General features: G+C 36.9%; 1 protein-coding gene across 8 annotated transcripts in view; it reads left to right on the top strand.

The window, feature by feature from the left end:
* LOC143021890 (tyrosine-protein kinase hopscotch-like) overlaps positions 1 to 18236 on the top strand; it is a 73345-nt gene that overhangs the window by 26905 nt on the left and 28204 nt on the right. For all 8 annotated transcript variants that reach the window (XM_076179692.1, XM_076179696.1, XM_076179698.1 and 5 more), the window contains 3 exons: positions 491 to 682; positions 793 to 921; positions 12619 to 12790. In XM_076179692.1, coding sequence (XP_076035807.1) covers positions 491 to 682; positions 793 to 921; positions 12619 to 12790 — 493 coding nt within the window. The remainder of the gene's footprint in view (positions 1 to 490; positions 683 to 792; positions 922 to 12618; positions 12791 to 18236) is intronic.

Genomic DNA, 18236 nt, shown 5'->3' with positions numbered 1-18236 from the left:
CCAGGACATAAAACACCACTAATTCTCGAAGTGGGTTTATGTCCTAGGCCCAAACATCCACACAAGAGGCAATTGGGAAGTATTGGATTAAGAGACCTAAGTATATTACAATTAAGTGAATACAATTGGGTTAGTACTTTATAATGCTTTTGAGAATTTTCCTAGTTAATTTCAGATGATTTGATTTAACTGAAGGGTAGACTTAAGAGAAAGTGGAATCTTAATCAATGGTGATCTGATTTTTATCCAAGTCTTTCCTTCAGCCAAATGATATTGTTTAGTATTCATAAGAATGAAATATTAAAAAATGTGATTTTGCAGAACGGGTTATATATTAGCTGGCAAAATGAACATTTGGAAAAATGTCTTTTACTTGTTTGAACAGTTTTATTTGATTTATCTAATATACATATATAATTTATATATATATTATTATTATTATTATTTTTTTTTTTTTTTTTTTTTTCTCTTTTCTTTTCTTTTCTTTTAGATTCTACATTTCAAAAGTTCCCGTGAAAAAGATACATTCCTTAATGCGATGAACAAATATACCCAAATTAGCTGTGATAGTCTGGTGACAATCATGGGCATTATTCTAAGTCCACTTGCCCTTGTCATGGAATACCTACCCCTTGGATCTTTTGACAGATATCTGAAGGAACATGGCAAGTTACTTCAGCAGGTAAGTAATAGAAAAGTTAAAAAGTGAATGGTATGAAATTGAACATCATGGCAGTGATATTCTTCCATATTTGATATGAACAACTGATTACAGTGTACTTTACATGACAGGTGGATCTAGTAGAAGCTACAACTTACTTAGCCAGAGCATTATGGTATCTCAATTCAGAAGGACTTGTACACAATAATATAAGGTGTCATAACATCCTTGTAGTGGAGCACACACAGCGTGTTTTCAAGGTACTAAATTTTCTGCTTTTATATTTGGTGGTGAATGTTTTAATAATTGTTGCTTTAAGTTTCATTCACTGGAAACCCAAAGCCTCACAGCATCTGACAACAGTCCTTGGGCCCAAACATAGATCTTTGGGAGAAAATGCCAGACTGTTTGCATTGGATTAGTGCGGGACTGTTTCTGTGTCACCATATTATAGTATTAGCTCTCCATATGTGTAAAGGCAGAGAATATATACTGGTAGTCGATGTTGCTAGAAATATCTTGGACCCAGTCCAGAAACCAAGAGATAGCCATTGAGGGCTGTGTTTCTAGATGGAGGTGAGAGTGCTGACAGGCTTTGAACATGGGTAGCAGACTCAGACATTCATCTCATAGGATTACCAGGTAGAGTTTGATATATTGAGATTCAAAATCAAGACTAATTGGATAACAGTTTTGGATTTCTACCTATGATTACAGTCCTTTTCAGCATCGTATGGACCTGGACCGTGCCAAGTTTGGGAATTTTCCAACTTTTGGAAAGCTAATATATTGTACACATACCGAAAAAATAAAAAATAAGAATAGAAATAAAGGTTAACAGATACATTGTGTTCCTCTATCTTCCTCTTCCAAAGCAGTGAGCTGTGTGAGGTACAGTAGTAGATATTAACAGGAACTTGGAGTGGTGACAGGAGTGTTGGCTAGAGTGGTGACAGGAGTGCTGGCTGGAGTGTTGTCTGAATCGCTGATATATGGGCTTGCCGATGTTGATGGATGTGGGTGTGTGATTGATGACTGTTTTTTGAAGTAATCAGTGATTGTACATTGCTTCATGTAGTTGGGTTTTTCATTAAGTATTTTGGCTTGTAAATTGTAAATATTCATGATGTCCTGTTCAGTAAGAAAAGACAGCTGTTCCAGTGCTGCAATGTATTCCTCCCCTAGCAGTAGACATTTATCAATTGTGATACAATCTGATGGAGCTGTGCTATCATCATCTTCATCTTCACTTCCATCTTGGTCACCTGCAGATGCACCTGTCACCATGTCAACAATTTCGTCATTAGTGAGACTTTGGAATACAGGTGCACTGTCATCCACATCCATCCATTCCTCCAAATTCTGTGTCTAGGCCTGCTCCTATTGGGTGATCAATTTTCTTAGCTTACTCCAGCAGATCATGAACATGTTTCTTTTTTTCAGAGACATGAAAGTCATCAAAAGTCTGCATCCACGTCATCGAGTTTTGGATTGTCAAACATTAATCCTGGCCATAATTTATGCCAGCAGTTACAGAGTACTGAGAGAGTAACATTGGTCCAGGCTTGAGCAACAGTCCAAACAACATCCTTAATGGTGAATTGTTTTCTGAAATCTTCCACAGAGGTGCCAGTATTAACAACACCTACCATGGACCTCATAAATAAGGTCCTGTAATGGCACTTTAAGGAACATAAAATACCTTGGTCCTGGGCTGGATTAGCAATGTGCAGTTAGGGGGTAGATATTCCACAATGACATTGTCCTTTTGTAAGGTTTCTGGTGAAGGGTGTGCAGCACAATTGTCAAGGAGCAAGACAGTTTTATAGTTAGGATCTAGGCCTACCTTATTGCAATGTGCCTTAGCATCTGGAACAAAATATTTGAAGAACCAGTCTTTCATAATATTTGTCATTATTCAGACCTATTAGGATACTCGGTACATAACAGGGAAAATTTTCACCTCCATTAACCCTATATGGACCACATATATTTTGGCCGGACAAAAAAAATCATGCGTTTGTTTCTAGGCTATTATGGACCTGAGGAATGTTATAGATCAGTTTTCCTGGCAATTGCTACAGTCTATGCAATAATACAGTACCATGACGAATTAGTCATGTTGGTCACGAGGGAAATGAAATTGGCTAAAGATTGTATTATCAAGATTTATTAAATTATTAGAATATAGAAAGCAATTCTGTTGCTTATCTCGGTAAAAATGAATATCTTATTGAAAAATTAAACTTGAATACAATTTCTTTTGATAGCTTGACATCTTGTTAATGAAAATTAATTGTTTTAAGTATATAAATAATTGAAATATCTTTATATACAATATGGGTTATTACAAAAAATAATATACCTGTTCTTAGCAGTGAAAAACCTGCTGAAAATTGTAGAAATATCATCAATAACACCTTTATTCAAAATATCATACTTTAGAAAAGAAAACACCTGAACTCCTCAGTGAGAAATTTGTTGGAAAGGAGGAAAATAATAATTACCATGAAAAAAATACAGTGGATGTATTTGTTTGTCTCACTCCTTACACTAGGAAATGAGAGGGAGGGATTCACACTATCTTAAGTATGGAATTGTAAAAAACAGTTGTTTCTCTCATTTAGACACAAACTCACTTTGCACTTGATACACCTGATATTGGTGCGACCCGCACATCCAACTCGTTTGCAGTACAAACGAGGATTTTTCACCTCTGGGAAGTGCCCTACTTTATCTAGTCTCACATCATTCTGGGGCTTGAATTGGCCAACTCTTTGAATTCTTGTTGATGGTGGAGGAGTTCTCTCACTTGAAGATGGACGACCTCGCTTGGGGATATATTTCCCTGCATTGATGAGTGATTCTGACAAGGACATCCTGAAGGTCAGTAGGGAATGTCTTTTTTCCTGGGGAATACTTTTGGCCTCACAATCTCTTCGGTATACCAGCCATGCCTCATTGATAGTCATGTCAATCATGTGATAGATGAGTCTGTGATAATATTTCTTAGAACGTACCGGGATCCTATATAGTGCTAGAAGACAGTCAGCCAGGTCTACACCTCCCATGTTCTTATTGTACAAATGTACGATGTTAGGCTGTGGAATTTCCACAACTTTCCTCTGACTTCTATCATAGCGTCGTGCAGTGTGAGTTGGATTGCCCTCAGCAAAGGAAGACAATAATGTCACACATTTATTGTCAAACCATTTGACTGTTGTTGCCTGGCTGCCCTCACCAGATAATTTCCATTCCTCAAATGTACCTCTGCCTTTCTTCTTCATGTCAGCGTCCAATGTGAACTTGAGGCCTTTGAGCCGATTTGCCCGGACTGTCCCACAACACCATATATTCCTGTCAGCCAGATGTTCTACAAGTGGTAAAGATGTAAACCAGTTGTCAAAATAAAGTAGGTGATTCTTATTGTTTGGAATGGTCTCAGCCAAGTGTAAGACAATATTAGAGGATGCACCCAGATCTGGAATACCGTCTCCATTCACAGGTTGAATTGAACCTGTGTATGGTATGAAGTCATGAATAAGACCCCCACTGTCTGCAAGAACAAAGAACTTGAAACCCCATTTTCTGGGTTTCATGGGCATGTATTGTTTCATAGAGTGCCTTCCCTTGAAAGGCACCATTTGTTCATCAATGCAGAGGTTTTGTTGCATTGGAAGGTCTTGGAATTTTTTCCGCAAATGGTCTACCATTGGCCTGACTTTGAACAGTTTATCATTGTTTACCTCATCAGTGTTGTCCCGAAGATGTAAGTTGGATTTTATAGTCTCCCATCTGTTGCGACTCATAACTAAAGCAGTATACTCTCTATACCTCCCAAATAATTCACCAGACCAATGGAGACGTGTCTGGGGAGTCCTAATAATGCTGAAATGAATAAGTAGACCTATCCATTGTTCAAGTTCTTGCCTAGTGAGGTTTAGAGGTTTGTTCACATCTTTTTGTGTAGCATACAGATTAGACTGATAGACTATCATATCTAAAAAATCAGGAGTGAAAAACTGTGTGAAATACCGTAATGGGTTTGACTGTGATGGGTTCAAGTCACTGTTGACTGAAGCTGTTTCATTGCCAGGGATAAAATTTGGTAAAGGTGAAGGGGTGTACTCTGTTTTTCTGGTCCAAAAACGTCTTCTAGAGGGCCGAGACGCTTGTGTACTAGTTGATGGGCGTTCAATAGAATCTTGTATTTCCTCTATTTCTTCTAAGTGACCACTAGGGATGTCAATAATAATTTCGTCAACCCTTTCGTTCACATTGACATCCGGTGGCACCTCTGTAAAATACATATTTTGATTAAAATTTCAGAAATAATGAACAACTAGGTAAATACACACACACACACATTTTTGGACCTTTCACTGTATTTCTCACGGGTGGGGATGCCAGCAGGCAAGGCAATTATTGGTTTTAGTCCTCACTTTGTCTTAGTGTATATAAAAAATACTCCCTACCTTGATCGAAATCACTGAAACTTGGGGTGTGAATGGAGTCTAACTCTACTTCCTCTTCCTCCTCTCCATCAGACTCGTCACTCAACCCATTATCTTGTTCAATTGGCATAATTTCTGAATTTTTCCTGCACATTTGCCTGCTTACAGCTCTTGAGTAAAATGAAGATACATCAAACCCTGCAAACAAAGGCATACATACAAAAAATATTAGTAATAAACAAATGAATACACAAATACTGATAAGAAATATTGTATGCCCTATGTAGATGACGAATTCGTCATGTTGGTCATACGTTTCTTTGTGTGCGCCATATGACCAACATGACGGATTTGTCATCGACATAAAACGAGCTATAGTGTCCTTATTTCATCAAAAAAAGAAACAGTATGACATTCTCAGATATCTATAACTATTCCCATTTCAGAAAAAAATTATTTGCAGCATGTAACATACCTGACAACTCCTCCATGATGAAATAAATAGCACCAGAAATACCACGTTTCACACCACTGTTGATGTTATCAGCTGATGATGAACTGCCCAAGGGACTCTCGACCAATCAGCTTCAAGTGTTGTTCTCTGAGAGAGGAAGCCTAGACGAATTCGTCAGGACAGACACACCGGTTATAACTGCTTTTCTATGCCAGTGAGACTCACCCGAAGCTTGACTGACGAATTCGTCAGGCTGGGATATATAGGGTTAAGCCCCTAGGTTCGAAGCTTCTGCCGATCAACATCAGCTTAAGCTTGTGTCAGATTTGACAGTGTAGGTGCCATTTTTGTCGCTGCTCTTTGGATTCTTTCTAATTTTCGTGTGTTCTTTTTTGTACTAGGTGCCCTCAGTGTTGCAGCATATTCTAGTTTAGGTCTTATCAATGTAACCACTATTTTTTTAACCATCTCCTCATCCATGTAGTCGAAGGCCACTTTCATTGCTCACAATAAGTTAAAAGCCTCTCCAAATAATTTATTGCCATGTTTATCAAGTGTCAAGTCACTTTACAAAGGATTACAAAGGCAAAGCATGCCGACAGGAGACCTTTTGATCCATATCGAGGTCGGATGCAAAAAAAAAAAAAAAAAAATCATTAATAATAAATTAAAACTATAACAATGTAAATAACAATTAAAATACATAAATAAATGCATTGGTATAGTTGAATAACAAAACAAACAGGTAAATAGTAAATGATAATAAATTGACATATAACTAATAATAAATGAAAATCAGACAGACAAATTATAACAAAACAAAAAACAAATAATATAACATAAATTATAATAATTACAGCATCTTACTTAGGTATTTATCTAAATGATTCTTAAAGCTTCGAACTGAACTACATTGCACTACCTGTGCAGGAAGTTTATTCCATTCATTAACTACACGGTTGGCAAAGTTGTTTCTACCTACTTCCAAATTGAATCTATTTCCGGACAGTTTGAGACCATTGTTTCTTGTCTGATTCTCATTCAATGTGAAAATTTGGTCACTTTTGATGTTGTCAATTCCCTTTAAAATCTTAAAGACCTGTATCAAGTCACCTCTGAGTCTACGCTTTTTTAGGGAAAACAGATTCATGTTCTTAAGTCGATTTTCGTATGATTTATTTTTGATATTTGGAATCAGTTTTGTGGCTCGCCGTTGTACTTTTTCCAGTCTGTCAATATCTTTAATGAGATTCGGTGACCATACGGAAACAGCATATTCCAAATGTGGACGAACTAACGATTTATATAGCTTGTTAATGAGTGATGGACTTTTGAAATCAAAAGATCGCGCAATCAATCCCAGAATCTTATTTGCTTTCTCAGAGGCTGAAATACACTGCTTGGATGATTTGAGGTCGTTACTGATAATTACGCCGAGATCTTTTTCACTATCCACTTTTGTTAACGAATTTCCAAATAACTTGTAATCGTACTTGATGATTACTCCCAGGTCCCTTTCTGAATCGACTCTTTTGACTTCCTTGTTTCCAATATTATATTGACCTGATACTCTATTTTTGCTTTTTCCAAATTCCATTATGCTACATATCTTAACGTAGAAGTTCATCTCACATCTCTGACTCCATTCCTATATTTTGTCTAGGTCTTCTTGTAGCGATCTGCAAATTTCTTCTGTTCTTACTCTCATGAGTAATTTGGTATTGTGAGCAAAGAAGTTCATGTAACAATTTACTCCCTCATCCATATCATTTATATATATGGCAAACATTAAAGGAGCCAATACAGAGCCTTGCGGGATGCCACTGTTCACATCTTCCCAGTTCAGATTTTTGTCTCTAAGTACCACTCTCATTTTTCTCCCAATTAAGAAATCCTTCATCCATTCCAGCAGCTTACCCTGTATACCTCCTATTATTTCAATTTTTCTTATTAACTTTTTATGTGGTACTTTGTCAAATGCCTTCTGCAAGTCCAAGAAGGTGCAATCTGCTCAGCCATCTGTTTTTTGTATTATCTCAATCTCGAGTAAAAGTAAATTAGGTTTGTGGTACATGATCTTCCACTTCTAAAGCCAAATTGTTTAGGATTTACTATTTTATTTTATTTCAAGTGTTTGGTCCATTTGTTTCTGATGACTTTTTCGCATATTTTTGTTACTGTGCTTGTAAGGGATACCGGTCTGAAGTTTATAGGATCTTCCTTATTTCCTCCTTTATATATTGGTACTATGTTTGCATCTTTCCAATCTTGTGGTACCTTTCCTTTTCTGAGTGAGAAGTCTATTATCTTGTATAATTTGTCTGTCAGTTTGTCTATACACTTTCCATATCCAATTCAGTTTGTCCATCTGGTCCATGTGATTTCCTGACATCTAGGTTTTTTATTTGGTCTCTTATTTCTTTTTGTGTTACCTTTATTTCTTTCATTTTGAGTGATCTTTCTTGTTGTCCATCTTCCCAAAATTGTGAGCTCTCAATTGTAAAAACAGACCTGAAATGTCTGATCATAACTTCTGCCATTTCTTTGTCATCTATATATTCTTGATCTCCTTCACGCAATTTCATTATTTCATATTTATCCTTTAGTTTTTCATTTATATATATGTAAAAGAGTTTAGGTTGATCCTTACATTTGTCTATAATATCTTTTTCATAATTTCTTTTTTCTTTCCTGCGTATATTCACATATTCATTCCTAAGTTTTGTATATGTTTGCCATTTGGATATTTTTTTGTCTTTTTTTCCATTTGTATTTACCTGGTTGTATTATACAGGAAGAGAGCTATGCTTGTGGTGACCTGTCTTTGTATCTTTCACCGTCAAGTTTTTTCTTAAAATCTTGAATAGTGTTTGCACACACTTTTTCTTTATCTGAATGATTCCAGATATACATTACTGTGTTTGTACACACTGTTTCTTTAAATTATTCCAGGTATCCATTACTGTGTGTGGGAAGCTTTTTTTTTTTTTTTTCAAATCTCTTCTATAGTTATCCTTTTTGAGTTTCTTTTCATGTCCTCTTGTTTTTCCATTGTCCCATTTTAGTAAATCATTCCTATCTAGGATTTCCATTCCTTTCATGATTCTATAGTCAGTAGATCTCCTTTTTCTCTTCTTTGTTCCAGAGTTGGTAATTCCAATTTGGGTAATCTTTGTTCTTATGTTAATTTGGAAAGAATTGGTTCCAACTTTGTCATTGTTCTTTGTATTCTTTCTAATTTCTTTATATTCTTTTTAATAATGGGTGTCCATAGTGTTCCTGCATACTCCAGTTTTGGTCTTATTAGTGTAACTAATATTTTTTTTAATCATTTCCTCATCCAAGTAGTCAAATGCCACCTTCATTGACCTTAACCCCTTCCATACGGTGCCGCACACGTAGGCGTCATGAGGAGCAAGTGGATTCGCGACGCTGCCATATCGGCGTCTTGATTATATTTATTGTAGTCGCCCCTGTGTTTTTACATTCTCCCAAATGCGCCCTTAATCCCATTCTCTGTGGTTTTCAAAATTCGCGGGTGAAAGAGAGAACGATCGATATAAGCGGCGACTATATTTTATGATGCGAATATTATTTCGTTACGTCGTACGGCTGGCATTGGCTGCTGCCCGCGAGATTTAAGTCCCGTATTGAAGTGGTTAATAGGTTGAAGGTTTCTCCAACTATTTTATTAATATGTTTGTCCAGTGTCATGTCTTTGCTCCAAGGTCTCTTTCCGAGTTCACTTTTTTGACTTCTTCTTTACCAATTTTATTTCTTGATATTCTATTTTTACTTTTTCCAAACTCCATTATACTACATTCTTGATATTGAAGTTCACTTACCACTTTTGAGTCCATTTCCAGATTTTGTCCAGGTCTAACTGTAATGATTCACAATCCTCCTCTGTTCTTACTTTATTTAGTATTTTTGTGTCATCGGCGAAGAAACTGATATAACATTCTACTTCATCCATGTCATTTATATATATGGCAAACATGATTGGAGCCAATACCGAACCCTGTGGGACACCACTTATCATTTCTTCCCAATTCAAGTATTTATCTCTAATTACTACCCACATTTTTCTCCCAATCAGGAAGTCTTCCATCCATTCCAATAATTTTCCTCTGATACCACCTATTGATTCTATTTTTCTTATTAGTTTCTTATGTGGTACACCTTATCAAATGCTTTTTTTAGGTCTAGATAGGCACAGTGTGCCTATCCATCCCTTTCTTGTATCATTTCTATTAGTCTCGAATAGAAGCAGATCAGGTTTGTTTTACACGATCTTCCTTGTCTAAATCCAAATTGATTTGGAATTAGTATAGTTTTTTCTTCCAGATGTTTAACCCATCTACTTTTGATAACTTTTTCACATATTTTTGCTACTGTGCTTGTTAGGGAGACCAGTCTGTAGTTAGTTGGATTTTCCTTGTTTACTCCTTTATATATTGGTACAGTGCATTTTTCCAGTCCTGTGGTACCTTTCCCTCTTTGAGGGAGTATTTAATTATGTTGTATATTTTATCTGTTAACTCCTATGCATTTTTTCATTATTCAGTTTGCAATTCTATCCGGACCATGTGATTTTCTGAAATCAAGGATTTTTTTTATTTGGTCGCTGATTTCCTTCTGTGTTACAGTTATTTCCTTCATGGGGGGGGGAATTCTGTCTCTATTCGCTCATAGTTAGGTGAGTTCTCAATTGTGAATGCCAATTTGAAATGATTGCTCATAATTTCTGCCATTTCTTGTTCTTCCGTATATTCATAATTTCTCTGGTGCAGCTTTTCTAGGATGAGGTGGATGGATGGGGTGAAGGGGGCTTTGGGGAAGAGGGGAATGTCTGTTGAGGAAGGACGGGAGAGGACAGAAGACGGGTGAATGGAGAATGGTTGTATATGGATGATGTTGTGATTGCATGAGGTGGAATGGGCGAGGGGATGGGGGGTGAGGTAGTATGTGTGAGCAAAATTTGACACAGCCCGAAGGGATTTCTCCCCGTCCTCTCCTTTTATGCAATGGGGGGATGGAGAGGGAGGGTCGCCGATTTAATGAAGCGTCCTTGCTGTGGATGTGCTGTGTCTTGCGACACTGCTTCTGACCCAGGGCAGTGGACAAGGTGCAGGGATGACCCATCATCCAGGAGGTGCTAAGATAAGAGGGATGGTGGAGGGGTGTGGAGTGTATTCAGGGATGGAATGGGTGGAAATGATTTTATGCCTTTCCCTTTTTGGCTACCTCCCTTGTAAGGGGGAAAAAGCCTTGGTATATGTATGTATGTATATTTTAGTTTACCATTTACATACCTGTAAAATAGTTTAGGTTCCTTGCATTTTTCTCTTGTTTCTTTTTCGTAGTTTCTCTTTTCATCTCTGTGTGTTTTTATATAATAATTTCTTAGTTTGAGTATGTTTGCCATTTGCTCGTTTTTTGTCTTTTTTCCATCTTTTCCAAGCTTTGTGTCTTTTATCCTTAGCCTCAGTACATTTTTTGTTGTACCAGCTTTTTATGTATACTCTTTTCTTGCTTTTGTTGTGGTACATATTTGTTCACTCCCTCATTATAAATTTTTATAGTATGTTCCATTTCTCTTCCATCCTTTTTTCTTCATTTAGAAATTTTTCCCACTTTACATTATGAAAGAATTTTTTTAGTTTCTCAAAATTCATTTTCTTGTACATTAGTCTTCCTTTTCTATGTTTCTCATTTCCTCTTAGGTCCATTTGCTCTTTTAGTTTGAATTCTATTAGTACATGGTCACTCTTTCCTACTGGAGTTTTGTCATCAATTTTGTCCACAATTTCAGGTTCTGTTGTAAATATTAAATCCAGTCTTGATGGTTCTTCATTGTTTCTGTATCTGGTATTTTCCTTTATCCACTGAGTCATTGTGTATTCAATGGTCCTGTCGAGTAGTATTTTGGCCCAGAGGTCTTCTCCACCCTTCACTGTCATTTCTTCCCAAGATATTTCTTTTGAATTAAAATCACCCATAATTACTATATTACATTAAAGTGAATACTGATACTTTAGTCTTAAGGTGGTGATAAGAATAATAATGAATATAAGAAAGGACATTGGTAGGTTTCCTGTAAACATCTAATTTAAACTTATTACCAAAAAGGGCAGACTATTGTTCTGTTCAATTTCTTTTGTAAATTTAATTGATGGTACCAAACAGTTTAACTTTAATAAAAATTTGTCTAAATTTGGTGTCCGAGTTGTCTTTAAAAATAATAACACTGTTAAAAACAGGTTAATTAAAGTTTTAATTCACCTGTTTGTAATGAAGGCTGTTTATAGTAGCCCTTCCAAAAATTGTAACTTTAGTTATATTGGACAAACAGGCAAGGATTTACAATTGAGAATAAACCAACATAGATATAACATCAGAACAAGGCAAATTTCAAGTGGGTTGTTTTTGCATTTAAGGGATTTTAATCATTGCATTGATTGGGATAACACAAAGAAAATTCTCTTAAGGACATTAAGGAGAGGAATATTATAGAATCATGTTATTTAAAGTTTCATTTGAGAACAACATGAATATGAGTATGGGAATGTATAAATTAGATAACTTTATAACATACAAAATTGTTGGCAGTAGCAGGCTCGAACATCTGGCAGTGCTGAGAGAATGTCACAATGGACCTGTCCTAATTCCCCCCAAGTGTGCTTCTTTTGTATATATATTGTCACTGTTTCCTTACTCTCTGAATGGAGAAAGGCCTGTGTGTAAATAAACCTTATCTGCTGAATTAAAAAAAAAAATTACTCTGCACCTTTGAAAATGTCTTAAATAGACGAAAATGTTCGGTCACCTTTCATTTTATTTTCCAAGTGGTTTTATTACACATTTTGTGAATCATGTGTTTCTGTGATTTATTTGCATATATATATATATAGATAGATATATGTATATATATATATATATACATATATATATATATATATATATATATATACCAATTTTTTATGTGACTGGGTTAATACAAAAGAAAAATTCCTCTATTAAATATTTCCTTTTGCATTTTCTCCAAGGTGAAACTAAGTGACCCTGGTAAAATTGAGTACTCTCTTCAAGATATTCACTGGATTCCTCGAGAATACCATACAAACCCACCACAGGCTATCAACAATCCAACCACAGATATATGGGCTTTTGCTACAACTGTATGGCAAATATTTTCAATGGGTGTCAAGCCACTAATGGGTAAGTACTGTACAGTTATTCACTATATTTGTAAATCTATGTAGTTCTTAGCATTTGAAGATGAATGAAATCTAATAAAAAATTAAATTAACAAGGCATATGTAAGTGCATTGTGAAGTTGGGAAAAAATATAAGTGGTTGCCTCTTTCTTACTAAATCCCTACACTTCAAGGTTAACAAATGCCTTATGGTGGAAAACCACAATAGGCATAAGCTTTATTTCACTGAGCAGATTCTTATAAGATTGTGAACCCATGATGGGCTGTAGATCTTTTTCAGTGTTGATTTCATTGGACTACATAATTTGTTTTGGGGTTTTCACTTGGTCCATATATTTACTCAATTGTATATTTGTATAATTATATAATTGTACCTTGGAGGACTGGAAAGTGATGAGAGGTGGGGGTTTGGGAGTGGATGCTGAGAGGAGATTGTATGAGAGGGTGATTGTGCCATGGCACTGTGTGGGGCAGAGACATGGAATTTGGGAGTGTAGGAGAGGAAGAGTGTGAAATGAAGTGTCTGGGAGGTATGGTGAGGGTTGGAAGGTGCATTGATAAAAGAGTATTGGGATGGTTTGGATACATGGTAGGGTTGAGTAAAGAAAGATTGGTTAAAGAAGTGTGGAAGGCAGAGGTGGATGAAGTGAACATGAGGGGGCAACTGAGGATGAAATGGATGGATGGGGTGAGAGGATGTCTGTTGAGCAGGGAAGGGAGAGGGCAGGAGATGAGGTGAGTGGAGAATGGCTGTGTATAGATGATGCTGTGATGCATGGAAGAGAATGGGTGGGGGATGGAGGGTGAGGAAGTGGTTATGTATGAATGATATTTTGACGCAGCCCGAAGGGATTTCTCCTTGTCTTCAAATTTTCTGCATGAGGGTAAGGAGAGTGGGGGTTGCATATTGAGTGAAGTACCCTTTGCTGTGGATGTGCTGTGTCTTGGTGCATTGCTTCTGGCCTGGGGTGGTGGTCAGGATGCAGGGATGGCCAGTCATCCATGAGGAGCTGGGATGGGAGGGAGGGAGGAGTGATGGATAAGAGTGGAATGGGTGGGAGTGGATATATGCCTTTTGACTTTGGCTATCTCCCTGGTAAGGGGGAAAATGCCCTTTGTATATGTATGTATGTATATAATTGTGCCTTGTTGCATTGCTTGTGACTCAAGCAGTGGGTGGGGTGGGGGGCAGAGATAGCCATTTATCCACAAAGATTGAAGATAAAAGAGATTATAAGGGAAAGCAGATAGGAGTAGGAAGGGTGAAGGGTGGGTGCATGCTTTGGCAGGCTACCTTTCTTATAAAGGGGAAGAAACTTTTTGGTATAAAGGTAAATGCATACCTAATTTTACCTAGTTGTATTTACATAGTTGTATTATATGGGAAGGGAGCTATGCTCGTGATGACCCGTCTTTGTATCTTTCAGCATCAAGTTTTTTCTTAAAATCTTGAATATTGTTTGCACACACTGTTTCCTTATCTAACTTATTCCAGGTATCCACCACGAGGTAAAGGTGAGACTTCGTCAGGGATGTGTTATGTCGCCCTGGCTGTTCAATCTTTACATGGATGGGGTGGTGCGAGAGGTGAATGCAAGGGTAGTGGGTCAGGGGTTGGAGATGATTAAAGAAAATGGAGAAAAGTGGGAGGTGAGCCAGTTGTTGTTTGCTGACGACTGCACTTGTAGCAGGATCAGAGGAGGGATTGAGGAAGTTAGTGACAGAGTTTGAGAAGGTGTGTGAAAGAAGGAAGCTGAAGATCAATGTGGGTAAAAGTAAGGTGATGAGATATACAAGGGGAGAGAGTGACAGCAGGCTGGAAGTGAGCATTAAGGGTGAAAGACAGGAGGAAGTGGATAGTTTTAGATACTTGGGTGCGAATGTGGCAGTAAAGGGAGGAGTGGTGGTGGAGGTAGAATGTAGATTGAGAGTAGCAAGTAAATGCCTAGGTGGATTGAAAAGTGTAATGAGAAATAGACAATTATCTTGTGTATTTTATCTGTGAGTTCATCTATACATTTTTTTAATATCCAGTTTGCTATTCCATCTGGCCCATGTGACTTTCTGACACCAAGTTTCTTTATTTGGTCCCTTACTTCTTTTTGTGTCACTGTTATTTCTTTCAATTTGGGTGATCTTTTTTGGTGTCCATCCCACATTTGTGAGCTTTCTACTGTAAATACAGACTTAAAGTGTCTGGTCATTACTTTAGCCATTTCTACATCTTCTATGTATTTTTTATTTCCTTCATGCAGTTTCACTATTTCATGTTTGTCTTTTAGTTTATCATTTACATATCTGTAAAAAAAAGTTTAGGTTAGTCTTTGCATTTGTCTATTATAACTTTTTCATATTTTCTTTTTTCCTCTCTGCATATGTCTACATATTCATTTCTCAGTTTGATGTATGTTTGCCATTTAGTCACTTTTTTGTCTCTTCCATCTTTTCCAAGCCTTGTCTCTTCTATCTTTAGCATTGCTACACTTTTTATTATACCAGCACTTTATGTACACCCTTTTCTGTTTCTCCTTAGGCACATGTTTATCTGTTCCCTCCTTATATATTTCTTTAAAAATGTTCCATTTCTCTTCCATCTTTGTTTCATCATTGGCAAATTTTTTCCAACTAGCATTGTGAATTTTTTTTCTCCAAGTTTTACAAAGTCAGTTTTGTTTTACATTAATCTTCCTTCTCTATGTTTCTCGTTTCTTCTCACAACATTTTGTTCCCTAAGCTCGAACTCTATTAATACATGGTCATTCTTTCCAATTGGTGTCTTATAGTTTATTTTTTCCACAATTTCAGGCTCAGAAGTGAATATAAAGTCTAGTCTTGATAGTTCTTCATATTGTCTGTATCTAGTGTTTTCATTGACCCATTGAGTTAATGTGTAATCAATGGTCATATCCAATAGGACGTTGCCCCAGTGTTCCTCTCCACTTTTTATTGTCAATTACATAAGAACATAAGAATAAAGGAGACTGCAAGAGACCATAAGGCCTACACTAGGCAGCTCCGTATCCATCACCACCTGTCATCCCCATCCATAAAGTTGTCTAATTGTTTTTTAAAACAACTGATAGTTTCAGCGCTTACTACATGGTTACTAAGTTTATTCCATTCATCGACCACCCTATTAGTAAACCAATTCTTGCCTATTTCCTTCTTAAATCTAAATTTGTCCAGTTTATACCCATTACTGCGAGTCCTGCCCTGTTGTTTTATTATGATGACCTTGTTTGCATCACCCTTGTTATAACCTTTGATCCACTTGAACACTTCTATTAGGTCGCCCCACACTCTCCGTCTTTCCAGAGAGTGTAAGTTAAGGTGCCTAAGCCTCTCTTCATAAGGCAAATTTCTGAGTCCATGTATCATTTTGGTCATTCTTCTCTGTACTGATTCTAGGGAATTTATGTCCATTCTGTAGGAAGGAGTCCAAAACTGTACCGCATAGTCAAGGATGAGTCTAACTATTGCTAGATAGCGTTAAATAATTACCTCTGCACTTCTATTTGTTACCGTCCTAGCAATGAAACCTAATGCACTGTTAGTTTTATTTCTGGTGCTAATGCACTGCTTCCTGGTTTTAAGGTCCAGACTCACCAGAACTCCCAAGTCCCTCTCGCACTCAGATTTTTCTAAAAACGTGTTATCTAAGCTGTAACTATTTTCGGGGTTGTGTAGCCCTATGTTTAACACGCTACACTTAGAGATATGGAAGTTCAATTGCCATTTCACCGACCATGTTAACAATTTATTAAGATCATCCTGCAGAATTTCTGCATCATCTCCTGACCTAATTAGGCATCCTATTTTAGTGTAGTCCGCAAACTTACTAACATCACTATTTATTCCATCATCTAAGTCATTTATGTATATAATGAACAACAAGGGACCCAAAACCAAACCCTGGGGGACCCCGCTAGTAACATTGCCCCACCTAGATTTTATTCCATTTATGGTGGCCCGCTGTTTTTTGTTACTAATCCAAGCTCTAATCCATTTTAACACTTTTGCTCCTATGCCATGGGGTTTGATTTTATTTAGTAGTCTCTGGTGTGGCACCTTGTCGAACGTTTTGCTAAAGTCAAGGTAAATAACATCGTAATTATCATTGTTATCTGATGCCTTATATACTTTAGTGTAAAAGGATAGAAGATTGGTCACACATGACTTACCCTTGGAGAAACCATGCTGTGAATCACGAATTAAATTATGTCCTTCGATGTGTTCTCTGAGTCTATTTACTATTATTGATTCAAGCATTTTTCCTATAATCCAATTTATTTCCTTTGTGTTAAAGTCACCCATAATTACTATGTTTTCTCCATATTTCATTCTTTGTGTCTTCTAGTAATTTTGAGTGTTCGCTGTCAGTCCAAGTCTTAGTTTTTGAGGGCACATAAACAACTATGAGCTTTCTACTTTTAATACTGCTATTTTTTACTTTAATTGTGATCAATTCCACATTATCCTTTCCTTCTGTTGCCTTTATTACATTTAGGCTCTTTCTAGTTAATAGCATGACTCCTCCCCCGTTTGTCCATTCTATTTTTCGATCAAAGGTTGTATAAATGTATCGGGGTGGCCAATAAAACAGTCAAATAATGCAATAATGGAAAATATTGTATTAGATACAAGCACTACAAAAACAAGCATGCGGTTGCTTTGTAAGCAGAATCAAAACTGATGCTAAGTGACGTGACCACACTCAGACTTGGCGGGAAAACATACACGCCCAAACGAACAGTTGGTTATCACAATAATATATATAATATATAATGTGTATAATAATGTCATATCTCACAATAATAATAAATAAACAATATTACAAATACGTATGTACAACACATAAAGAGTATTCTATGCCACCATTACATAAACCTTGTCCCACTATAATTGATTGTATAGGACCTTTTAGTTTTGTCTCTACAATTTCCATTATGTCTGGTTTCTCTATTGACAAATGGTTGTTTAATTCATTTAAGAAATGTTTTATTTAATAAATAACAACAAACTAATCTGTATCCTTTTAATCTAAATAGTAATTCCCTGTGGTGGGGGAAAAGAATACTGCCACCAAGTTTCCCACTTGGATCGTAAGAGGCGAGAAGAAAGGGACGGGGAGAGGGACTAGGCATCCTTCTCCCTGTAGCCCCAAGGGGCAGATTCCTAAAAAGCAAAGGAAAGGCATAAGGGGTGCTGGAGGGCCTCGGGCCAGCACCCTAAGGTTTGGGTCTTTTAATGTGCGTGGATGTGGTACAGATGAGAGTAAAAGGGAAGAGATAGGTAGTATGTTTGTGAGAAGAAAGATGGATGTGTTGGCTTTGAGTGAAACTAAGTTGAAAGGGAAGGGTGAGTGTAAGTTTGGGAGTGTAAGTGGGAGGTTATCAGGAGTGAAGAGAGGGCGAGGGAGGGAAGGGGTGGCTATTCTAGTAAGTGAG

The sequence above is a fragment of the Oratosquilla oratoria genome, chromosome 43 (assembly GCF_046742065.1).
Source record: "Oratosquilla oratoria isolate Oo_2021 chromosome 43, ASM4674206v1, whole genome shotgun sequence".
NCBI classification, from domain to species: Eukaryota; Metazoa; Arthropoda; class Malacostraca; order Stomatopoda; family Squillidae; genus Oratosquilla; species Oratosquilla oratoria.
This window is presented reverse-complemented; position numbering and strand designations above follow the sequence as displayed.